The sequence below is a fragment of the Gadus macrocephalus genome, chromosome 21 (genome assembly GCF_031168955.1).
Source record: "Gadus macrocephalus chromosome 21, ASM3116895v1".
NCBI lineage: Eukaryota > Metazoa > Chordata > Actinopteri > Gadiformes > Gadidae > Gadus > Gadus macrocephalus.
Window position 1 is genome coordinate 5804617 of NC_082402.1, and position 24446 is coordinate 5829062.

Sequence of the window (24446 nt, forward strand, 5' to 3'; positions counted from 1 at the left end):
GTTTAAATTAGTTTACAAAATTCTTACTTTATGCAAAATGTTCCACTGAGAAAATTCTAGTGTGTGTGTGTGTGTGTGTGTGTGTGTGTGTGTGTGTGTGTGTGTGTGTGTGTGTGTGTGTGTGTGTGTGTGTGTGTGTGTGTGTGTGTGTGTGTGTGTGTGTGTGTGTGTGTGTGTGTGTGTGTGTCTCAGAGTGAGACAGATCGTTCCATGCTTCCATCCTGTATTAATTCCTCCTGTCTGTAACTCGCAGAAAGACGTGGAGGATGACATCGGGACCGCCAAGAAGGTCAAGGAGCTGTCGATTATCGATGGCCGCCGGGCGCAGAACTGCAACATCCTGCTCTCGAGGTACAGGCTCCACAGAACAACAACAGTAATCATAATCAATTGTATTTTAAAAGCGCCTTTCAAGTTACCAAAGGACACTGTGCAAATAAAGTGCATAGAGTCAATAAAAGTACAAACCTTGTCATTAGCAGTAACCCACATGATCAGATAACACTGACGACTATGGACATGGTAGTGTGTGTAATGTTCTCATTCTGATCAGACAACCAGGAAGCAATGAGGGAAACCTGAAGAGGGTCTCTCTAGTTATGAAGCCATTGTGGATTTCTAACACCCTTTTTATTGCTTGTATTGCTCTGTGTCGCTGTCGGTTGGGTATTTGGTACATCGGAAGGCACACCAGAGAAGTTATTGGGATCTCCCCACCGTTGCCCCTGCCTTAAAATCCATTCCCCGGCTAATGCTCCTGATTACTGTGATGTTGGTAACCAGTTTTATTGCAGCATATCGAAGCTGTTGCAACATCACTCGGGTGTAATTTATGCTAGCCTTATTTGTCTGCCCGTTAAGGCACTATGATTATCACACTTCTAACCACTCCTGGAAGCGCCCGTGTTGAATCTCAATGTTTTCCTCGAACCTGTTCCTCCTCGCCCTTTAAAGAAATGCTTAGTGTGGTGTCGGGTAAGGTTGCCCGTGAAGCCCTTTGAAAACCCGGCGCTTTCAGGCGGTCGACAAATAACAGACTTGAAGTGACACGTAATCCAAGGAGATGGTTTCTTTGGGTGGGTTTTGTTGTTTTTTTGACGGGGAAATGTGTTTGCCCACCGCAGGCTGAAGCTGTCCAACGAGGAGATGAAGCGAGCCATCCTCACCATGGACGAGCAGGAGGACCTCCCTAAAGACATGCTGGAGCAGGTGAGGGCTGAGCCCACACGCACCACCGCGCAGGCCTTTGTTATGAGACACTGGGCAGACGGGGCAACGGCGCTGGGAAAGAATGGCGTTAGGAGTTAATACCCCCTCGAGCTAATAGATAAAAAAAATAATAATCTGTTTGGCTTTCAGTGGTTTGAAAAAAGCACGAAGGAGATGGAAATGGGTTTCATTGGGACAAATGTAGAATTACGGAGTGCTTTGTTTACGTGCTGTGAATGCAGTACAGGGAAACGTGATAACAAAAAAAGAAAGGGATTCTAATCCAAGATGAATTGATGACAAATTTGCTTTAGGTTTAAGTTTTATTTTCTTAATCTCGTGTGTGTGTGTGTGTGTGTGTGTGTGTGTGTGTGTGTGTGTGTGTGTGTGTGTGTGTGTGTGTGTGTGTGTGTGTGTGTGTGTGTGTGTGTGTGTGTGTGTGTGTGTGTGTGTGTGTGTGGGTAACGCCTGTGAATCATTAACCCCTCTGCCCCCCCCCCCCCCCCCCTAGATGCTGAAGTTCGTCCCAGAGAAGAGCGACGTGGACCTGCTGGAGGAGCACAAGCACGAGCTGGACCGCATGGCCAAGCCGGACCGCTTCTTCTACGAGATGAGCCGGTGGGTAGGGCCCCCCCCCCACCCCCCCTATCCTGCTCCTTCCTCTTAAGAACCCCCCCCCACCCCCCCGCTCCTCCGTGACCCAGCTCCCTCTAAGACCCCCCCCTCCCTGCTAAGACCCCTGCGAGAGTGCTTTCACACAGGTCTAAAAACCAGACCTTTAACATTTTAACACGTGCCTCCGGATCTGTTAAACGCTATTGGCCCCTGCTGCAAGATCACTTAGGTTTGTTAGCTAGCCTTAAGCTAGTGGTCCCACAATGCACTGCTTCCAAAGCACATCAACAACGGTAGGAGGGAGAGGTCTCATTCCAATACGAGGCGGAGGCAGGTAATTACACGACACTCTATGTGATGGAAAAGATCGGTCTTAACTTGATCCATTTGTGTTGCGTAACTCCTGCGCACGTTCCGACGTTCGTCGCTGTAATAACAGTTTTCCTTTGCCCAACAGTCGCCGACCACTGAGTGTTTTTAATGCACGACGACGACAGCCATTTGTAAACAATATATGAGCCGGTTCATAGTAACGTGCCTTAAAGGGACGGCGGCGTTTCCCTTTAACTAAATCATCTCGAATGAATGAAGGGCTTGTGTGAAGGTTTAGGAAGTCGTAACACCAAACGTCGGTTCCCTTGGCGACGAGGATCATGTGCTGCTCAGGCCCGAGGGCCTTTTCGGGCCCCACTGCCCCTCAGTTATTACAGAGCGCGCACACACACACACACACACACACACACACACACACACACACACACACACACACACACACACACACACACACACACACACACACACACAGACACAGACTGCGTCCTCATGGTTTCCATACGCTCCAAGGTTAAAGCCGGCCACGGTCATTAAAGGAACACTAAATCCCAGTTTGAAGAAGAACAAAAAATATATGTATAGAGATTTCATTTTTTTCCACACACATGTTAAATCACCTGACTGGTTGTTTCATGACAGGGGTTTTTTCTTCCTCTCCCCAGTCTAAGGGATGACCTTTATCGAATTACAAAGAAAATCGTTATAGTCAGTTTTATAGTTTTATGAGACTCTTCTAACCCACATTTTTGTTCAAATGGTAAGCTTATATTAAATATAATAATAATAATAATAATACATTTCATTTAGAGGCGCCTTTCAAGACACCCAAGGTCACCTTACAGAGCATATAGTCATCATACATTTTTTAAAAAACAAGACATTGTGGAAAAAATAAAAAAATAAAATAAATAAATAAACATAAGCAATAAGAAAGAAATAAAACAAAAACAAGACAAAACATATACATTTGCGTCTCTTTCCTCAGGATAAACCACTACCAGCAGAGGCTCCAGTCTCTGTACTTCAAGAAGAAGTTTGCAGAGCGAGTGGCTGAAATGAAGCCCAAAGTTGAAGGTGAGACCAACGCTAACTCTGCGTCTATTAGATGTTTGGTGGGCTGCCTACCTGTCTGGCTGAGGCCTGGATATCAGACACACCAGAGATAATCCGGTCAGTGGCTCAGATCGCTAGTGCGCCCCCCATGGCGGTTCACATGTCACTCTCTCTCTCTCTCTGCAAACCCACCCATCTCTCTGTTTTCATCGCTTCATCCAAAGTGACTTGGAGAAACAACAATATATCGTGTTCGGTACAGTAAGAATGTTTATAGAAACAGCTGCCATGCACTTAGGATTGTTAGGTTAACCCATCACCCTGTATACAACAAAGATATCTAGGATAAGACGTTACGCAATGCTAAGTACTATTTTTAATTGCTTGGACATACAGTCCTCTCCTTAAGAGCACAGAAAGTCCATAAAAAAATAAACATTTCATTTAACACCATTCGAAACGAGAAACAGTGGAAAGAGTCGTCTGTCTGACCCACTGACGGTGTTCTCCACCCTCCTGGGCTCGGCCCCTCAGCCCTGACCAAGGCCTCCAAGGAGGTGCTGCACAGCCGCAACCTGAAGCAGCTGCTGGAGGTGGTGCTGGCCTTCGGGAACTACATGAACAAGGGCCAGCGGGGCAACGCCTACGGCTTCAAGGTGTCCTCGCTCAACAAGATCGGCGACACCAAGTCCAGCATCGACAAGTGAGAACACCGCGCCCTCCTCCTCCGTCACCTGCATGCTCCCAAATATATATATATATTAGATATTAAAATATTTAATCGCGATTAATCGCATTAATGCCATAGTTTACTCACGATTTTTTTTTATGCTAAATATCCCTTGATTTCTTTGTCCCATTAATCGTTCTCATTTTAATGCCCTTATCAACCTGAAGAAGTGCATCAGCTTGCCTTGTGCAAATGTTTTTTTATTGATAACAACATTGGCATATACTGATCAAAACAGGACGGTACAAAAAAAAAGCCTATAGTGCGGTAAACGATGAACATACAAACATACTGCCTTGAACATAGCAGTCAGGCTACTGCTTCTTTCTTTTGAGCCAAAGATTTGCGTTAACGCCGTTAATAACGCGTTTAACTGACAGCACAAATATATATATATATATATATATATATATACCTGAAATGCACCCCAAATGATATTTACCCGAAATGCAGCCCGAAATATATATAACTGAAATGCACCCTGACATATATATACCCGAAATGAGCCATTTATATCCAAAAGGCACCCCGTATTATATTTACCTGAAATACATATACCCGAAATGCACCCCGAAATATATATACACCCGAATTGCACCCAAATGTATATATGCCTGAAGTGCAGCCCGTAATATATACCCAATATGCACCCCGAAATATATATAACCCGAAACGCTATAAATTGTGAAAGCACCTCGACCCCTATGCAGAGCTTTGTTTTGATTCTAGCTTCGCCACAGACGGTTTGTACGTTAGGGGGTCGGAGCACCTCTTCATCTCCATGCAGAAGATGATGTGTTCTCAGGATTGACATCTCGTACTTTCACGTTCGTTTACATTGTTGGGGAAATTGAAAACATGGTGCTGGGTTTTAAGTCGTAAAATCCCCCCCGAGCGGTGTCCGAGTTTCACCCGTCGCTTGGAGCGATTTACATCTTGCAATAAAACAAACGTATAAAAATAAAAAGTGCAAAAAGAGGCAGGGGGGGGGGGGGGGGGGGCTGAATGACCATGCCTTTGATCATCGTGGATACGAAACGTCGGTCTTCAACGTCCAGTCTCGCCGACCAGCTTTCCGACGGCTGCTCGCAGCCATTAAAGTCCTCGAGCACGTCCACCCCCCCCCCCCCCCCCAGGGCCAGTGTAACCCCCAGGGGGGCCCTCTTTATGGGGGCCAAAGTCACCAGATGGTGTTCTGATGTATAGCGTATGTGTTGGCCCAGCGGTCCGGTCTGGGCCAAGGGTTAGGGGAATGGGAAAATGAAGCCCCCTGACCTGTGTGTGTGTGTGTGTGTGTGTGTGTGTGTGTGTGTGTGTGTGTGTGTGCGCGTGTGTGTGCGTGTGCGCGTGCGCGTGTGTGTGTGCAGGAACATCACGCTGCTCCATTACCTGATCACCATCCTGGAGACTAAGTACCCCAAGGTGTTGCTCTTCCAGGAGGAGCTGCAGTGTGTCCCCAATGCAGCCAAAGTCAAGTACGTTACCACGACAACCCGACACTAACCCCTACCCCCGTCTTTCCTTTTTTTGTAATTGGGGCCCTTTTGAAATGTATGTCATAGATAATACCTTCTTATTTATTGAAAAATGTTTTCCTTCATATACACATCTATGTTTTATTTTGAGTTAATTAGGACACTTTTATCCCGAATTACTTTTTAACAGGCTGGGTGTTCTTGCTCAAAGATACCGACATGCAGAATGGGGGACATCGGTCTTCGAACCCAGAATCTCTTGGCAGAGACTCGAACCCCCTAACCCCTTGTCCTCTGCTTTCTGTTCCCCCTGCAGCATGAGCGAGCTGGAGAAGGACATCAGCAACCTGCGCAGCGGGCTGAAGAGCGTGGAGAGTGTGAGTCCATAGCTGCTCACCGCTAGCACAACGCAGCCTCTTACACCACTGCTATCCCCCCTGCACTACCTACTGTACACTATACATTAGTCCTCTTTAAGGTTGTAGCCCACAGGTTATGGCAAGGTTACATTGGGGATCAAACCCGCAACCTTTCAAATGGGAGCCACTAGATTGTGTGGGACGGTTAGGATAGTGACACACTGTGCTTCTCTCCTTGAATCCCACCAATGTTCCTCATCTTCGACATCTTTGTGTGTGTGCGTCTTTCCGTGTGTGTGCGTGTCTGTGTGTGTGTGTGTGTGTGCGTGCCTTTGCGTGTCTCATCCTCAGGAGCTGGAGTTCCAGAAGAAGCGACCGCAGGAGGCCGGCGACAAGTTTGTGTCTGTGGTGAGCCAGTTCATCGCCGTGGCCAGCTTCAGCTTCTCCGACGTGGAGGACTCCCTGGCAGAGGCCAAGGAGCTGGTGAGTCAGCCCTGGGTGTGTGTGGTGTGGTACGGGGTGGGGGGGTGGTTCTGGGGTTAGAGTTGGTTATCACCCTGGGGGTCGACAGGTCACTTCCAGCTGGGGCTTTTTTACAGGGCTTTTTAATGATCCCTGCAGCCCCAGGAACTTCCAGGAACCCCGAACGTTAATGCGGCCCCTGAAGGCCCACTGCTTTCCGCTCGGCTAGAGTCGGCTCCAGAGTGGCCCTCAGTGTGGGGACAGAGCTCTCCCCCCAGAAGGTTATTAGCGGTGGTTATATCTATGCACAGCAGCTAGTATATACATCAGCCCGATGCTACTAGCTTTGGGAATTCAGATAAACATTCTGATGTGATTCTTGGGTTCGGTTTGTGAGCTGTCCTCGCAAGCAGAATGTACTGAAGTGGTCTCTCTTGGTTCAATAAAGTTTCATGTAGGCAGGGGCATTGGTAAACGATGTTCCGACAGCGGTCGCTGTTTATGCTAGCATTGGCGACCCTTTCGTGGAAACCACGCAGCTTGCCTCGTTTCCGAGGCGTGAAAAACCTTCACGATGCTTTCCGCTCCCCGGGTAAACATCCTCACACCCCACCTGGAAACAATTCATTTGACTTGACGCCCCCCAGTGTCGCCTGCCACAGGCTCAACAGGTAGTGGAGCATAAGTCAACGCATGTGTCAGTGTGCAACCGAGTCTCACACACACACACACACACACACACCCCTGTGCTTGGGTGTCGGTACGGGCTTATGTGTGTGTGTGTGTTTATTTTCATAAAAGCCTAACGAGACACACAGCGAGTTTTGACCATTGTCCCTTGAATTCCACACGACACAACATAACCATAGGGTGTTGGGTTTCACCCCCCACCTCCCGTATCCACGACGCCAGCCAGCCAGCACACAGAGAGTCCACCGGTCTAATTTCACCGTGTGCGTGGCTCGACGTGAACATGTGTTTATCTATGTACTGACAAGCGTCGACGCGGCCACGCCCAGCCGCCCCCGACATAAACATCGTCTGATCCCCTATGATCTCAGCCTGGTTCCACATCTGGTCTCCCTCTGCCTTCTGCAACTTTCGCCCCGTAACCAACAAACCCGCGGCCCCCGCCCTGAACCCGCGGGGCCCCGGCTGCAGTCGTTAGCCGCGCGGCGCCGGCTTCAAAGCCGCGGGATACCGCTAACGAGGGTCCGGTGTAGAGCGGGCTTCACAGCCCGGGTCCAGGGGTCGTTAATCTGGTCCCAGGATGTCACGGGGCCTCCACCCCGGGACCCCACCCTACACCACCCCGACCTCCACCCTACACCACCCCGACCTCCACCCTACACCACCCCGACCTCCACCCTACACCACCCCGACCTCCACCCTACACCACCCCGACCTCCACCCTACACCACCCCGACCTCCACCCTACACCACCCCGACCTCCACCCTACCCCACCCCGACCTCCACCCTACACCACCCCGACCTCCACCCTACCCCACCCCGACCTCCACCCTACACCACCCCGACCTCCACCCTACACCACCCCGACCTCCACCCTACCCCACCCCGACCTCCACCCTACCCCACCCCGACCTCCACCCTACCCCACCCCGACCTCCACCCTACACCACCCCGACCTCCACCCTACCCCATCCTGTCCTCCACCCTACACCACCCCGACCTCCACCCTACACCACCCCGACCTCCACCCTACCCCATCCTGACCTCCACCCTACCCCATCCTGTCCTCCACCCTACCCCAGCATGACCTCCACCCTACCCCATCCTGACCTCCTCCCTACCCCACCTCCACCCTACCCCGACCTCCACCCTACCCCATCCTCCACTCCACCCTACCCCACCCTCCCCCCTACCCCACTCCCTACCCCCCCCGACCTCCGCTCTAACCCACCATCCCCCCTACCCCACCACACCCCCACTCGACTCCCCCCCACCCCCCCCACCCCACCCCTCTGACCTCGGTCCTCCTGGTCTCCCCTCAGTTCGTGCGGGCGGTGAAGCACTTCGGGGAGGACCCGGCCAAGATGCAGCCCGACGAGTTCTTCGGTATTTTCGACCAGTTCCTGCAGTCGTTCTCCGAGGCGCAGCAGGAGAACGAGAACATCCGCAAGCGCAAGGAGGAGGAGGAGCGGCGGGCCAAGATGGAGGCGCAGGTGTGTGTGTGTGTGTGTGTGTGTGTGTGTGTGTGTGTGTGTGTGTGTGTGTGTGTGTGTGTGTGTGTGTGTGTGTGTGTGTGTGTGTGTGTGTGTGTGTGTGTGTGTGTGTGTGTGTCACTTCCTGCTGTCCTATTTAACTTTGAACTAGTTTCATGTTGTCTCATCAAGCGGCTTCATGATGTCTCAGGAAGGTCATGAAGCCACTTGGTTTAGTCCTATTGAACTAAGAAGCAGCTTAAAATCATCTTATTAAACTCAGAAGCAGCTTCACCTTGTCCTATTGAACGAAGAAGCAGCTTAACACCAGCCTATTTAACTCAGAAGCAGCTTAATGTTGTCCTAATCAACTCAGAGGCTGCTTCAGGTTGCCATGTTAAACTAAGTTAAGTCAGAGGCAGCCTCCCGTTGTCTGTAAGCTAGGGCCGCAGGCCGACCGCTCCCCATAGTAAATGTGGTGTTCTCTCTCTCGCTCTCTCTCTCTCTCTCTCGCTCTCTCTCTCTCGCTCTCTCGCTCTCTCTCTCTCTCTCTCTCTCTGTGTCTCCCTCAGCTGAAGGAGCAGCGGGAGAAGGAGCGCAAGGCGCGTAAGGCCAAGGCCAACGGCGAGGACGACGGCGGCGAGTTCGACGACCTCGTGTCGGCGCTCCGCTCCGGCGAGGTGTTCGACAAGGACCTGTCCAAGATGAAGCGCAACCGCAAGCGCATCAACAACACCACCACCGACGGCGGCCGCGAGCGACCCGTCACCAAGCTCAACTTCTGAGCGGACGGAGGCCTGTCTCCACCCCCCCCCCCCCCCCCACACACACACACCACGTGTCCCCCCCACGTCCCCCCTCCCCTGGAGGAGGCTAGGCGGACCTCCGAACACATAGGAGGAGGAGGAGGAGGGGGGGCGCATTCCACCGAAGCCTTCGTGGCCGCCTTGTCTTTATCATCGTCATGACAACCATGAAACATGTCCTTGACCCCGCCCTCCCCCCACCACCCTTTTCCACGTGCTCACTTTTCAGTTGATTTTGTGTGTAGTACGATTTGAACGGAGCTCAAGCCAAATGATGTCATGACCAAACTGGACCAGGGGGGGACGGTGGTGAGACACTCTGAACATTCCCTCGATGCAGCGTTCCTGTGCGGAATACTGCGAGGAATACTAGCAGTGCTGAACAGAGGAGTGATGGAAGAGGAGGAGAATGTGGTCCCTGATTAGGGGGCGAGCCCTGGTTGTGTACCCCCTACACGGAGAGGATGCTGGGGAAAAAAACCTTCCAGATATTGTACATCCTCCGATAATGGAATTCTTAACGTGTGTGTGGTTTTATATCTATGGTGGATCGCGTGCAGATAATGGACTGCTTCCCAATAAATATATATATATATATGGGGACCATTTTGTATGTGAAAATTTGATAGATTGAAAGAAAAAAGAGGAGGAGGGGGACGCTATTACGCAACGGAATGGTGCGAGAGGAGTTTTTTTCGGAGAAGGACTGATTCCGAAGTATCCCGGGACAACGTCTGTTGGCTTGGCGATCTGGCGAACCGACGCTCGCATGCTTTGCAACGAGAAATCCCAGAGGTTCAATTTTGAGAGCGACGAGACTCAACGAAAGTTTTTCTATCAAAAAATTGTTGACATGCAGCATTTATGGATTTCATCACTGTATGTTTGAACTTTTAGTGTTAAGAGCTGGCCTTAACTCTATTGATATTAATTGTTTAAAAGGGTACGTTTAAGGCCTGGGCCTGACCTGCAATTCCTCTACCAAGTGTGTACACTCATGTGTGTCTTAGATGACGATGCATATATCTTTATATAAGGTTGCGTGCTTGTTTCTCATGCATAGAACCATACATTCATACTTACTATGCTAAACTCTACCCATTCAATGCAATACACAAGCTCTTCCCCCTCACTGGATTTCCTCACCCCTTTTAAGTTGTTATTGGATAGTAAAAGTATGTTATCAATATATTGGCAGGGTTTACAGTGTGGGAAAACAGAAAAGCCATGTCCTTTAAAACATGTCAAGTGCAGCTGATGTTTTTCATTGTTGGAGGAACGAAGCAAAATCATCGGTTGAAGGCTAAATGTCGGTTGTGAGAAACCTCCATTGGATTTTTATAATTTAACAGCCTTCCATTGTACTATGACCCAACCTTAATAAATGGGAGTTAACAGTGGATTTTTTTTTCGCAAACCTCTGAAACTAGAAACAGACTTCTGAAAACTTGCCATTTGGCGCCCTCTCGTGGTCAAACGGCTGCCAGTTAATTTCGGCCACACGCAAGCAGAGATTTATACAAAACTCAGCAGACCTGCTTGACCTTATATTACTGCTCGTCCAAAAGGATGTTTTTACGTTGATGTTTATTTAAAAAGGGCACAATTATTCACACAGTGTAGCCTGAATTACATTGGCGATCATTTGAGGAGGAAACCGCTGGAGAGCCTGTCGTCGTTCTCCCGGACGAAGCGCGACACGCCGGTGTAGAACGCCCGTCCTGCGACCTCCACTACCACCGCCTTGAAGTCTCCACACGTCGTCTCCTGAATGGAAATTATACAATGATACCTTCAATTATGTCAGCTGTTGAACCCTGGACCATTTAATAGAGCCAGACAGGTATATACCATGTGCCGATTTTATCAGCCGATTTTTGCCAACCACAGATATATCGCTATCGCTGAATACGTTTGCCGATATATAAAAAACTTTAGAAATGGTGTTCTGTAAATCCTCTTCTGTGCTGGTTGAACCTTAAATGCTTTAACTGACAACATTCACCTAAACCATCCCAACACTTTCACATCATGTTCTGTGGGAAGATTAGTTTGACGACAAAGCAACATAGGAGCTGCTCAAGCCCCAGGATACCATGTAGAATAACGGCCGATGTATCTTTATTTTGAATAATGATCGATATCTGATTTTTTACACCATAATGTTGGCATCGGCCCCTTAATTCAGTTATTGGTCGTGCTATACCATTTAAGTCATGATCAAATGTTTTTACCTTCAGCGACTTAAACACGTTTTTCCGCGATGACATTCAGGTGCAGGTGTCGGTCTTAAACCTTTAGGGTATCTTGCTCAAGGACGCCTGCAGATATCAGGGTTTTGAAGCGAGAAACGGTTGACCCTGACCACCCTATTCTCTTATGTGTCGCAATCGAAATACTAACGCTCATCTCCATGGCGACGAAGAACGGTCACATGACCGCAGCCCCCCCCCCGGATTACCTGGACGGCCTTCCCGGTGAACTCTGACCCCGTGGCTCCGCTCCTGAAGGCCCGGGTCTGGTTCAGACCGATCTGACCCCTGTGGTGCTGGAGGGCGATGCGGGCCGTGACCCCAGAACCAGTCGGGCTCCGGTCCACCTACATGTGTTTTACATTTAAAAACACACAAAAACTCAATTAGTTTGCTTAAAAAGGTAGGGGTAGACATATTTTCAATCAAATCAAACACAAAAAAAGAAAATCGTAGCTAGCTTTAATTTTCATGGTGATCTCTCTCTTGTCTCTTTTAAAGCCATCCTCTGGTGTTTTATTTAGTTTGTGGGCACCTTGTTGAAATGTATTCTGCAAAAGCCTTATCCAAAGCCACTCACAGTGAATCTTTGGATGAATGCACTAAGGTGATGGGTAAGCTGCGATATTGAAAGGGGAATCAAACCCATAACGTTTCTGCTGGGAGTTCAACACCCTAACCGCTGGATACCTGAGCTTCAGCAAACACACACATGTTGGCCGTGGGGTCAGAGGAGTACGCATCATTGCCGTCGGTGATGATGGTGCCATAGAGGAATGCTAGGTCTTCACTGGTCGGATGGTGAAGTTTCACCTGACGGTAAAGGTACAATAGTATCTGAGGCTACAACTCGTGAACAGTGAGAGACATGCAGGAACGTAGGCAGAGTATTCCGGGAAATACGGTGTTAACGCCTTGGCTTTCACCCCTGGATTGATTGATCCATGGATGGATGGTCAATTTTAAACAAAAGTGGAACAAAGTAGAATTGACTACAGGAATGCAAGGTTATGATTCAAAACAACTAGAGTTGAACAAAAATTAACAATAGGTCAACCTAATTTGCTCATCATTTATACCTTCATGGAAATAATACATAATACACATTTATATTGCTTGAACAAGTAGACTAATGAAGGCATAATGCAGATTCATTACCAAAATATTGGCAACTAAATGAGGCTGAGATTATCTCTTTTTTTTATGTTTCATGTCCGTGTAGTGTAAAACAACAAACAAACCCTATTCATACAGCTGAATTACCTGGGACTTCACAGCCTTTGTAACTGCGGTAGCTGCATCTACCAGATCCCGGGTCCTGGATTGACTCACGTCCAGGCCGAACCTCTGGGCACTCACAAAGGCGTAGAAAGCCCCTCCATAGCTGATGTCCACCACAACCTCCCCGAACCCCTCCACTGTCACGGAGACATCTAGAAAACAAACATCAACAACCACCACCACCACCAACAACAACAAGCTGAACTCGGCAAGTCTGTGTCTTGCAATTGAGTGCATTCATAGAAGTAAACAATGGACCCATATTCATTTGCTTTTCTTTTTCAATAACTACACTATGTGAACTCCAACCTGTTGCAAAGGCAAACGCGGGCACACTGTGGAACCTCACGCCACCGGTCTTCCCGTTCGAGTACTCGACGAAGGCCTTGACGAGCCCGCAGGGACAGTGGATGTTGACTTGAGTCTCCGGGGAACGTGGCTCTTTCACCAGCTTGTAGTCAAGGGCGAAACGTCCCAGCGCGATGACGGCGTGTCCACACATGGTGCTGTAGCCCTCGTTGTGCATGAACAGCACCCCTATGTCCGCCTCCGGGAGCTCGCTTGGCACCAGCAGCGCCCCGTACATGTCGTAGTGGCCCCGGGGCTCGAACATCAACGCCCGCCGGAGGTGGTCGAGGTTCTCCCTGACGTGACGCCGCTTTGACAGCAGGTTGTCGCCGGGGATCTCGGCGGGGTACCCGCTCAGGATGACCCGCAGCGGCTCGCCGCCCGTGTGCATGTCCACCACGGACAGCTCGTAGCCCCCGTCACTCGGTGGAACCTGCAACTCCATCTCCAGACAAATAAAACCACCGGTAAATACTATATTATAATTCTACCGGATTTGTTGGCCTGTCTGTCCAGTGTAGCGGAGCGCCGTGGAGATAAAGTTGAGAAGTGGGCGGGTGTTGACCCTGGGCTGTCATTGGCTCTTGGTCGCATCAGCTGAAGAGCGCTTAACTCGCCCTGTGTCTGCACAGGAATGTCAGACTCGTAAGTTTATTCACTATTTTTATTGTTAAAATGTATTAAGTTAACGATGATGGTTACATTTGCAGCTGTCCCATTTCATCCAATGAACCAAATGGTAGAACACTTAAGGTATGCCGATATAAACAAACTCAGCCCTATGTATCTATCCACAAATGCTGTGTATATAACTTTGTTTATACATATAATGTAGGCTATAGGCCTACTTCATTTTTTTATAACAATATTGGAAATTATTGCTTCTGATCCTCTAAGTTTTCCATTTGGCTACACGTGGTAGCCTAGCCTGTTTTGAAAGATGAAAGAGTTTCTCATTCAAATGTTTCCAATTTTCCAGTGTTTGAAACAATTTCCAATTGTGTCCAATGATATCCCGAATGATATCCGAATTATATCCCGCTTATCCCTTGAGATATTAGCTATTGATTATTTGGATGGCACATTTTAATAGATATGATTAATGAACTTGACCAAACTCAACTGTATATGTTGCATAGCTCGGCCTAGCGCTCAGGAATCACACCACAAGGCCTATTCTATTTTAACACGTTTGGCACTTTTCAGAGTCAGAGTAAGGACCTCTCTGAGGACTTCACACTCTCACCATGGCAACTGTTCCCCTAAAAAAGCATGTCTTCGGGGGTAATTATAATGACTTGACAGCCTGTGAAGTGAACAACCTGTGCTTTTTCACTTGCAGTAAGACGACGTGTCAGCCATATAACTAAAATAGGAACAACTGATACCCAGGAAATCATGGGGTACGGTGGCACCACCCATCAGCAGTAAGCTTTCTAGGGACTCTCTGAGAAGACTCTATAATGATGTACAACAGAGTAACCTCACTGAGGTTCTGCTGCCCGTGATGACAGCCATTGCTGTATTTACCTATGGGGTATTCACCTAGGGTCTACCACTTCTGGCCCGCTAAATGCCCCGTTAGTGTTAAGAACCACCATGGCCGCTCGTGGAATAAGGCCCAGCCTGGAGACGTGTTTGGAAGAAGTGTCACTCACTACACGGGGCTATAGAAGAATTCATAGCTGCCGTTGATTAATCGTTTGTGAGTGATATGTACCATGCAGTGTTTTCACTTGGAGATGTTCGCGGTTAGCAATTAAGGGGAAGGGATTGAGGAAGGATGACGTAGCACTCGTCTATAATGAACAGACTGTGCCTTTTCACTCCCAATGGAACTCACCGGAAATGAGACAATAAACTAGGAGCAACAAAGAGCACGGTGGTATCTTAGCAGGTGGCACAAAAGCTCAGGCTGTGCGGACAATCAGGCAGGAAGTAAAGTGTTCCCTGGGAGGTTCTGTAATGACAGTGGTCGTTAGGAAACGGTCCAGTAGATTAGCTTCACTGCGGTTGTAGCCGGCTGCACAGGGCTTAAAGAGAGTGGGTGGGCAGCTTGGGTGTCATTAAAGGATAAATTGGTTCAATGCAGTATTTAAGCTTAAGTTACTGAGGTGTCGTCCAAAATGGATGCTTTTTGTGAAACGGAATCAATCAGTGTTTGTCAAATACTCTCCCTTTTAATGCCTGAACTGAACCGGTTAGTCCCCCAGTAACTGGTGAAGATGTCCAGGGACTAAGCAAATTAGTCCCTTGTGTGGTGCATATAACATTGTTGGCGGTATTGGGAATAACACATTAGCCCTGTTCAACTACAAAGAGAGCAGACACACATTTTCGGCCAACGTCGCAGAACTTTATGTTTGAGATCGGCCACGATTAATCCGAGCATGAAAAGACAAAGGAAATACAATGATAGAGGGTCTTGAGAAAGGTTGAGGCTTTGTGCTGAGAGACAGCACAAGGATGTCCACTCGCTATAGTGTTTATCTATGTTACTTTTGATTTAAATTGTGGGTTAGTATTGCATTCAGTTGAGGAGATCAAACAAAGTGTTGAGAAGTAGGCGTTATTCCTTATTTCTTTTCATTTCCATAACCGATTGTCTGGATGCATGCAGCATAAACCTAAAAATACTGAAGGAGATAATTATATTTTTTACAAATACTGGTACAGGCCCGCAGGAAATTCGGCATCATCATGAACAAAAGATCAACTTCTTTGACATTTTCAGCCTGTTTCAGTGAATGCAGTAGTACCATACATCTGTTCAGATTTGCATATGGTGTACGGTAATCTATTAAAACATTGCATGTGATCACCCCAAAATCTGATCTTAAATTATTACGTATATCCTACTTATGATTCATATTAAATTGAAAAAAGTTGTTCATGTAAGTGCAAGTTCAAGTTTATCATGTGGGGAAACTACTTCTATTGGAGCTATTTAAGCTATAATACTATCTATTTTAGCCATAAGGTAGCAGATTAAAATTGTTGACCAAGCAAATCTAAAATGAGAATAAGTTACAATTAAATAACGCATAAACAGAAATAAATAGATCATAGTCATAATAATAATAAATTCTAAAACGTTTTCATGCAGAAGGTTCAACCAAATAATTCTCGTAACAACTTGTGCAGACAGCGGTCATCAAGAACACATTGTACATAGGCCCAATCCCATTTCTACCCCTTACCCCTTCCCTTTACCCCTCCCCCTTGTTTTGAAGGGGTAAGGGGTAAGGGGCAGGGGTAAGGGGTAGAAATGGGATTGGGCCATAGTCTCTTCCTGTCTAGTCAGGCCACGTTCATCAATGACAATGGTAATGCTATAGGGAAGGGGATGGCACACGGGATCATCAGTACTTCAATTAAACGAGGAATCATTTTCTTCCAGGCCGACACCTCTGACAGCTGACAATGACTATCAAGACCCCTTTCACTCCCTTTGAAAGTATAAGGCACACGTTTTGATGGATCAGATTGTTGACAGTACAATTACTGTTGTCATTTTGGGAGATGAGAGCACCAAGGTTGATGACGACAATAACTATCCTACCTACAGAATGGTCTGACTTGGTGGACACAACCCTGTTGGGTGTTGGGCCTGCTATTCCATTTTCTGGTCAGAAAATGATTGTGACCAAGACTTGCATCTGCACCTTGTTTTCATCGTATCACCACCAAACCACGTTAGTCAGTGGCTAGTGCTAGATCACTTGTGTGTAGTATGCGTCATTAGCCTCTTTGTAGATAGTGTGCTTTTATAAGACTTTTCAAGCCTATTTGAAGCTAATTTTTTTTAATCAAAAATGCACCATCAAACCGTTCTCTCATATCAATGCCACCTGCACATCAGGGTGACCCCAAGTGGGGTCTCTTCCCCGAATTGGGGAAACACTCATCTGACCTGAATATACTGAATATATGTGCTCCGTGCATGTAGCGCTAAATGCAAGGGGATCAAGTTGCCTGTATGGTGCAGGAGCTGCCTAATACCATTTCGGCCAGCATAAAGATATATAAATACTAAGGTTTCCGTTTACCAAGGAAGACCGTTTGACGCAAAAGTGCTGCTAAAACTAAGATGAGACTACCACACCTCTTATATAAAGTGTTAAAATCAACCACCCAGGTTTGTTGTAACTGAGGTAAGAGGACAAAACGTAGCTCTGCATGCTGTCATTTGCATAATGCAAGCAATTACATGGCAAGGCCAGAATCCAGCTGGACATGCAAATAGGTATGTACACCACTTTAAATCGAGGTCCAACAAAAGTCGCCTTTCATTTTGTCAAATCTATAAACAAATGTTTCCCTTCGTTCAAAACGGCCCGTCGTCCATATCTGGCGAGATGGGCTCGGGCACGCAGACGAACCCCGGGCTTTTGATCCTCTTGGGGGTGGACGTCTGTGGCAGGGACAGCCGTCTCTTCACCGACAGCAGTCTGAGGATCTCGCTCACTTGCACCTCGAGCACCGAGAGCTGGCAACTGAGCATCTTAATGTCCCCCTTTATCTCTAGCTTGGTTTGGTGAAGCGTGGCGTGGAACACCGCCTGCTCGCTCACGGGCTGCGTGAAGGAGTGCCTGAGCGCGCCCTCAGCGTCCAGCCCCGGGACTTGTCCGAACGGACTGCGCTCCAACGGGCTGCGCTCAAACGAGCTGCGCGAATCCCCGGCCCGGTCGATGCGCAGGTCGCTCTTTGTGATGCCGCTGTCGCACGACTCCGTTTTGTGCAGGGCGCTCTTCTCTTCGTCGCCTTCGCCGGCGTCGCTGAACCCTCCGCTGCCCGCGTGCCCACGTGCCGGTTGAAGGCCCTTGCCGTCCGTCGTACTCAGCTGGCCCATGGACATGGATCCCTCGACCCACTTCTCCTCCTCTCTCTGCTTTACCGGCGGGGGCGCAGGAGCCACCGCCGCGGGGCTCCTGAACTTGGCCCAGCCACGGCCAACGCCACCACCTCCTCCCCCGCCGCTGGGACGCTTGGGGCTGAGGATCTCTTTACCCTCCACGCCGCCCTTTGGTTTCAGCTCCAACGCCTCCTGCATGCCAACCCGGTCCAACTTCTCCGGGTGAATCTGTAGATGGATAGATAGATGGATAGATAGATAGATAGATTGATTGATTGATTGATTGATTGATTGATTGATTGATAGATAGATGATACATTGATACTTTATGGATCCCCAGGGGAAATTCAAAGTCACAGTCTCTTGAACACGTGACCCACAACATACACATGCAACATGAACAAGACGATGATGTAGGACCTGCAATGAATTCTTTGAGCAGGAGAGGGTAATGGCACTAGGGTCGACGCTAGCGTTCCCGTTGGCTGGGGAATCCTGCATGGAGGACTCGGGGCTCTGCAGGTAGAGGGCGGGGTCACTCTGTGGCTCGGCGTTGGGCTCGAGTACGTTGCAGTGTTGTTGGGGGTACATGCGGATGTCTCCCGGGGTTTGGACGTCCCGCTGATTCCGGAACTTCTGGAAGAGCTTGCGGACGGGATGGTCGTCGGGGATGGAGAGAGCGACCTGGTCCCTCTGGTGCTCCTTCTCCTTCTTCACGTCGGAGATCTTCCTGAAGATGATCTGTGGGAGCGGGAGAAAGATCCCATTTGTTTTGGTTGGATCAAGTGAACCATCACTTTGAGACAATGCTACCTTTGCAGTCTGGTCCCATCTACACAGATTGCTGACTTTTACAGAGCAAATTGTGTTACGTGTTTTGATTCCTACAAAGCAGCACTATGTGGAAGGAATGTACACCTTTCGATATAAGCTGTATTCCCGTCTGGGAATAATAAAGTACCATCTTTAACATGGAGCTTCTTTGCGTGGACAATAATGCAGAGCTTTTTATATCTTTGTGATATCATTCATCTAGTGCCAGAGCCCATACGCATTGACCTTGTGGAAGGAGATGTCCAACTGTTAAACACCAGGTGAACATCTGCTAACCCTGATCTAAGTCTACCGTGTGGAGCCTAAAACTAAACTGGCTGTATGCTTGTTTCCTCACTACCCATGCATAATTTACAACCTCATTTACAACCTCTTCCTCTAAAGTACTAGTGAACACGTCTGGCAGAGGTGGTGAATTTACTGCTGACTGCACCCGTTCTCCCGTTCCCTGTTTGTTTTTAAGCAGCACACCCCTCAATCTCAGAGGCCCCATTTCTCAGCGTATCCAAATTTGGGCCGAAACTGAATCTATTAATATGTATAAAGTGGGAACTTCTTTACCCAATGGCTTAGAAATTGTAATGAATGAAGCCCATTTGATGATTGTTTCTAGAACTGGGAGATTTTTAAGCGGAAGACAAATAACAAACGCTCAGGAGATCGAATAGCCAATGAGGGACGAGTTCTGACCCGCTTGCGTAGGTTGCAGGTGAGGATGAGGTGGCGGGAGAAGGAGCTGGCAAATGCGGTGTAGAACTCGAGCACCCGCAGCAGCGCCTCTCGCCGGATCACGTGGAGGTCGCAGTAGGTGAGGGCGCGCACGTTGGCCGACGCTCGCGCCGGGCTCGTCTCCTTCCAGAACACGTCCCCAAACACATCGCCTTTACCTGAAACCAGGTACCAAGAAACATCAAGTTTACCTGAAACCAGGTGCCAAGAAACATCAAGTTTACCTGAAACCAGGTACCAAGAAACATCAAGTTTACCTGAAACCAGGTGCCAAGAAACATCAAGTTTACCTGAAACCAGGCGACAAGAAACATCACGTTTACCTGAAACCAGGTGCCAAGAAACATCACCTTTACCTGAAACCAGGTGCCAAGAAACATCAAGTTTACCTGAAACCAGGTGCCAAGAAACATCAAGTTTACCTGAAACCAGGCGACAAGAAACATCAAGTTGACCTGAAACCAGGCGACAAGAAACATGTTTTCCTGAAACCAGGCGCCAAGAAACATAACCTTTAGCTGAAACCAGGTGACCAAAAACATTGTTTACCTGAAACCAGGTGCCAAGAAACATCATGTTTAGCTGAAACCAGGTACCAAAAATAATTATGTTTTGTTTAACTGAAACCAGGCTCCAAAAAACATCACGTTCAAGGTCAGGCAGAGCCATCTAAAATCTTTATTTTAAATGAAATCTAGAATATGTTAGGCCATCGAAGGAGGCATAAGATATTCAAATATTTTTGATGTTCAAAATATTTAGGGGCCCTTCCAGTTATTCCCATTTTATTTTATTGATTCTCAACAAACACTTAAAGCGTCTTAATGTTGTTTCAGAGCTGGAATTGTCATGGGTAACTTTTGTAGTACTAAAGAAAGGAAACGGTAAACTAAAAGTCACTGTTTGCTACTGCGTTCAGGGGAGCACGATAAACCAATTGACCCCCCCTCCCCATGTTCTCTGTCTCGGGGGTATCCGAGGAATGCAGCACTATAGCACAGTTCCTTTGACTCCTCCATAGTCTGGACTCAATACTTTGAGTCATCTTAACTATTGAATCCTGCGCTTGTTAGCAAAATGTCAACGCAATCTCCTGGTTATTATGTCACCTGGAGGTACTGAATTTTAAATGTTATGCTTTTCAGCCTTTTGACCAGCCTCATTATTTTCCTAGTTTCTACCTTCTGAAGTTGCTTATAAGTGCTTTTGGAAATAGTACCCTATGTAATGCATTAGCAACAAATACATTAGCAATGCAGCGAGCACCGCAAGATCAGAATTAATGGACAGCCGGAATAATAGACGAAGGCCGATATAGTGGGCACCACTAACAATAGTTCATGACCTCTCCCAGATGAGTGTAACTCATAATATTAATAATAATAAATCAAACATTTAATGAGCTTTTCATTGGGACCAATCTCAAAGCGCTATGATAATAACCGTCTAGGTATTTCAATGACTATGAAAGCATTTCTCCCTTATAGGTCACCATAACTCATAGCCTTCAATGCGCCTTCCCACTGTGCTCACATCACATGTATGTGTATGAATCAGAACATTACATAACTTCCCTTCAACCCACACAGAGCGTATTTTTGCCCCCTTAGCACTGGGATAAGCTATTGCGTACATCCTGAAGATTCAGATACCAGTCGATGACCTTCTAGTACCTCACCAGATTTAGTGTTAAGTACCGCCTATTTGTCCAGAAGATGTCTCGATTGATATGCATCATAAAAAATCATTGGCCGAACAATACTTGAAATATAGCCCTGATACCTGTAGATTTACGTTTTCCTTTCCTACCTAGGTTCTGATAAGTTGTTGAATTCCAAATGAATCATTGTGAGTCGAGACGGCGCATTTGCTTGATTAGCATTTGCTTTCTGTTAGCCGCCTCCATTGACTTGCAGAGCTACAATGGTCTAGATCCTTTTCATGACTTTAGCAGGCTATCTGTGAAGGACCGCTGACGGGCTACCCTCCGCATTGACAACCCAGCCAAAAGCAGCTGATAATAACAGTGTGCTAGTGGCGCACTACATCGTATAACGTAGCATCTTGACCCCTGCAGCATCTTGATTGGGGGCGGCATTAGCTCAGGAGGTAGATTGGGTTTACTGGTGACCGGAAGGTTGCTTGTTCAATCCCCGGCTCCTCCTAGTTTCTCCTGAGATGAACGGAAGAGGCCGAGACTCGTACCAATGTACCGACCGACCCAACCAACCGACCGACCGCGTACACGGCTCACCCAAGATGGCGACCACCTCGTCGTCCTGGATGACCTCGAGCGAGCCCGACACAACGAAGCACAGGGTGTCCACGCTCTCGCCGATGTGGAAGATGAGGTCGCCGGGAGCGCAGTGGGTGGTCTGGAACTCCACGGCCAGCGAGCGCAGGCAGCCGTCGCTGGCCAACCGGAAGGCCGGGTGGTCGTTGAACACCTGGCGGTTCAGGTGGACGCAGATGTCCGCCCGCATATCTTTGGGACAAATGGAGAGAACCTGAGAGGGAGTCGACGGAGACAGGACAGATTAAGCGCGAGGATGAGGTTCATTAGGACACAGGACTATTACAACACAACAAGTGGACTGAGTATAGAGTATAGAGTACGCGGTGCTACTGCAGGACAACGCCACGAGAGATTCCCGTGAACCTGAATGATAAATGGTCCAATCTGTAACCTTTGAGGCCTGTTGGGGTTTATCTTTCCACGTCGGCCTGCCAATCAGAGCATCCTCTTTCTTTCTGTCTTTCTATTCTTTTACGATCTCTAGAGATGATAGCATTTTTTTATGTTCGCTAGGTGAGAGGCTACTCCAAGTCACTTGCTCTGAGGTGTACCTTTGGACGTTGCATGGCAACACGTGACACGACGTGCCGCTGTGGGTTCGCGGATGGGTCATGCTTATGCTGACCATATGCTGGATAAGCAGCATTTAACGTATGCATAATCAGTTAGAATTATTATTAAAACACAACAATCATAATCATATTTTAATTGTAATTAATATCTAATATATTAATATGAATTATTTAGTAGTAGTAGTAGTAAAATACAGTTACAATACAAATCAGCACACACACACACACACACACACACACACACACACACACACACACACACTCTGCTGAGTTGGGATCTGTAGTCACCTTATCCGTGTCGATGCCCTTGGACATGGCCCATGTGGACACGATGAAGTCCATCACCCTCTCGCTCAGGCCCCTGGGCACCTGGTAGAGCTTGAGGAAGTCCCGCACGTTGTTCAGCATCTCGTGGTAGCGGTTGGTGTTGGTGTACATCTGCTGGAAGATGGTGGTGACGTTTCCAAATATGGTCGCGTAGAGCAAGGCTGGAATGGAGGGGAAAGAGTGAATGGGTTTTTAGAATGAGGCACAAGGCAGGACCGGGGTATGGCTGGTAAAAGTTGTAGATAGATGGATGGTACTAAAGTAAATCAGCAAGACGAAAGACACGATTATATACAAGGGGGATGAGCTGTACATAACAGTATTCAGAAAATGCAACAATACAACAATTAAATAGAAAATGACAAGGAGAAGATACAAAACAAATTAATCCAGGGAACAAGAACATGATTACATTTAAACCTAACGGCTAAGACAAAATAATGCAGGCTCACATGACACAGTTATAGTTGGCAAAAGTTCTTTGAACCAGTGGAATACGAACATGTACGTTTACTTATAGGTACTTATTACATATGCATGTGGGGCAAACGACTGCCACAAAGATGTTATAATGAGTACTTTGCATTGCTAAGCGTACTACTGAATCATGTTTTGCTGTACGCACATTTCTACAGTTCGACATTATGCAAACAAACAGTTCTTTAAAGCCTGAACCACATAAAACCATCCTATTTATAGCCGCGTTCATGTTAAAAGCTGCAGACAGCAGAGTCAATATTGCATGAGTGCTCTATACACTTTCACAAAGCCCCGCCTATTATTGTCTCTGATTTGAACCAAATCCAGAGTGCTCCTGCTCAATGCCCTCTGAATGGGGTTCGGCAGTAGCCTGAATGAATCTTGGCGCTATGAGTGAAAAGAGTACCTTTTCTTTACAATATGGATGACTAAATATCACAATTTGCATGTAGATGTGTTAACATGAGGTTGCAGTACATGCACAGACATGCACACACACGTTTCACCAAACACACTTAAATAAACTTAAAAACAAACGCATGGACATAAACTTATATACACACAAAGTTAAACACGCACGTGAGTGTTTACTTGCTCACACATAGTTAATAATAATAACTTGGATTTATATAGCGCCTTTCATAGTACCCAAGGTCGCTTAAACACACAAATGTGCACGTGTGTGTACTAGAACCCACACACATACATAGTCAGACATACATAAATGTACACACACACACGTGTACACAAACACACACACACACTCACACAAATGTACACGTGTGTACAAACACACACACACACACATACATGTGTGTGTACACACACACACACACACACACACACACACACACACACACACACACACACACACACACACACACACACACAAATATACATGTGTGTGTTAACTCGTACACAAACAGACACACACTCCAAGGCTGTGGCCACAGCGGCCCTATACCCTAATTGAACATGTAGGCTCCATGTTCTCAGGCCGGGGCGCCAGGATACAGCGCTGCCACGACCCCAATGAGTCAGTTAGTATCACTTATTCCGTGACGCGGCACCCACTCAAGAGGAAGGAAGCCCTCTCCACGGTCCCCGCGCTCCACGGTGCGCCGAGGTTAGCCCGACGGATCCGACTTGATGGGTCATCAGGGGCCATTTTCCTACGCTCAAACCCCAGGGGCCAAACTATCGCTCCCTTTTTATTACGACGCACTCTTCCGCAATCGCTCTCTTGCCGCGCATAATTACAGTAGGC

At 47.6% G+C, this 24446-nt stretch overlaps 3 protein-coding genes across 6 annotated transcripts in view; 1 reads left to right on the forward strand and 2 right to left on the reverse strand.

Annotated features, from left to right (window-relative positions):
* LOC132449632 (disheveled-associated activator of morphogenesis 1-like) overlaps positions 1-10605 on the forward strand; it is a 44098-nt gene extending 33493 nt beyond the window's left edge. For both annotated transcript variants that reach the window (XM_060041378.1, XM_060041379.1), the window contains 10 exons: positions 254-351; positions 1125-1209; positions 1721-1827; positions 3143-3231; positions 3745-3913; positions 5308-5415; positions 5732-5792; positions 6126-6257; positions 8250-8420; positions 8972-10605. In XM_060041378.1, coding sequence (XP_059897361.1) covers positions 254-351; positions 1125-1209; positions 1721-1827; positions 3143-3231; positions 3745-3913; positions 5308-5415; positions 5732-5792; positions 6126-6257; positions 8250-8420; positions 8972-9184 — 1233 coding nt within the window. In that variant the 3' untranslated portion in view covers positions 9185-10605. The remainder of the gene's footprint in view (positions 1-253; positions 352-1124; positions 1210-1720; positions 1828-3142; positions 3232-3744; positions 3914-5307; positions 5416-5731; positions 5793-6125; positions 6258-8249; positions 8421-8971) is intronic.
* On the reverse strand, positions 9455-13652 carry LOC132449635 (trans-L-3-hydroxyproline dehydratase). Its single transcript, XM_060041391.1, has 5 exons — positions 13048-13652; positions 12721-12890; positions 12148-12270; positions 11667-11804; positions 9455-10972 (listed from the first exon to the last, which is right to left on the reverse strand). The coding sequence occupies exons 1-5, from the start codon at positions 13529-13531 to the stop codon at positions 10847-10849; spliced, it is 1041 nt and encodes a 346-aa protein (XP_059897374.1). The 5' UTR covers positions 13532-13652; the 3' UTR covers positions 9455-10846.
* A 1768-nt stretch (positions 13653-15420) lies between these two features.
* LOC132449633 (potassium voltage-gated channel subfamily H member 5-like) overlaps positions 15421-24446 on the reverse strand; it is a 16457-nt gene continuing 7431 nt past the window's right edge. For 2 of the 3 annotated variants that reach the window (XM_060041381.1, XM_060041380.1), the window contains 5 exons: positions 22661-22860; positions 21759-22011; positions 19466-19662; positions 18362-18682; positions 15421-18169 (listed from right to left, as the gene is read on the reverse strand). In XM_060041381.1, coding sequence (XP_059897364.1) covers positions 17414-18169; positions 18362-18682; positions 19466-19662; positions 21759-22011; positions 22661-22860 — 1727 coding nt within the window. In that variant the 3' untranslated portion in view covers positions 15421-17413. The remainder of the gene's footprint in view (positions 18170-18361; positions 18683-19465; positions 19663-21758; positions 22012-22660; positions 22861-24446) is intronic. The other variant, XR_009523622.1, reaches the window with a different exon arrangement.